This window comes from Egretta garzetta, unplaced genomic scaffold (assembly GCF_000687185.1).
Source record: "Egretta garzetta isolate BGI_Z169 unplaced genomic scaffold, ASM68718v1 scaffold1112, whole genome shotgun sequence".
Classification (NCBI taxonomy): domain Eukaryota; kingdom Metazoa; phylum Chordata; class Aves; order Pelecaniformes; family Ardeidae; genus Egretta; species Egretta garzetta.
The window spans coordinates 58636-59020 of NW_009258812.1; the positions used below are offsets into that span (position 1 = coordinate 58636).

The 385-nt window shown below is 67.5% G+C and overlaps 1 protein-coding gene across 1 annotated transcript in view; it reads left to right on the forward strand.

The window, feature by feature from the left end:
• The window catches only part of LOC104135959 (zinc finger protein Eos-like), a gene marked incomplete at its 3' end in the record, with an annotated part of 20403 nt that extends 20030 nt beyond the window's left edge, over positions 1–373 (forward strand). The window contains exon 5 of the mRNA XM_035889375.1: positions 264–373. Coding sequence (XP_035745268.1) covers positions 264–373 — 110 coding nt within the window. The remainder of the gene's footprint in view (positions 1–263) is intronic.
• Positions 374–385: the final 12 nt, after the last annotated feature.

Consider the following 385-nt stretch of genomic DNA (forward strand, 5'->3'; position numbering starts at 1 on the left):
GGAAGACGGCTCCTCTTCCCCAAAGTGGCAGGAGCGGGCCCAGCTCGATGAAGAAGGGAGGCGGACCGGCTGCCGGCGCTCCCATGCGACCGATTCACCGACGGGGTAAGCTCTGGGCCTGGAGGAGGCAGCCCGGGAGCCTTTCCCTAGGTCCATCCGTAGGAGCGGTGTGCCTCAAGCGCTGGCCGCGGAGTCTCCGGCCTGGGTCGCAGCGTGCCCGTCCCGCGGTTGCCGGCTCAACCGGGTTTCCCTTGTCTTGCCAGGTGACGAGATGCGAGACCTGGAGATAGTGCCGGACTCCCTGCTTCACCCCTCGTCCGATCGGCCGACGTTTATCGACCGGCTGGGGGACAGGCCCCCCCAACCGAAAAGAACACCCCCCCCA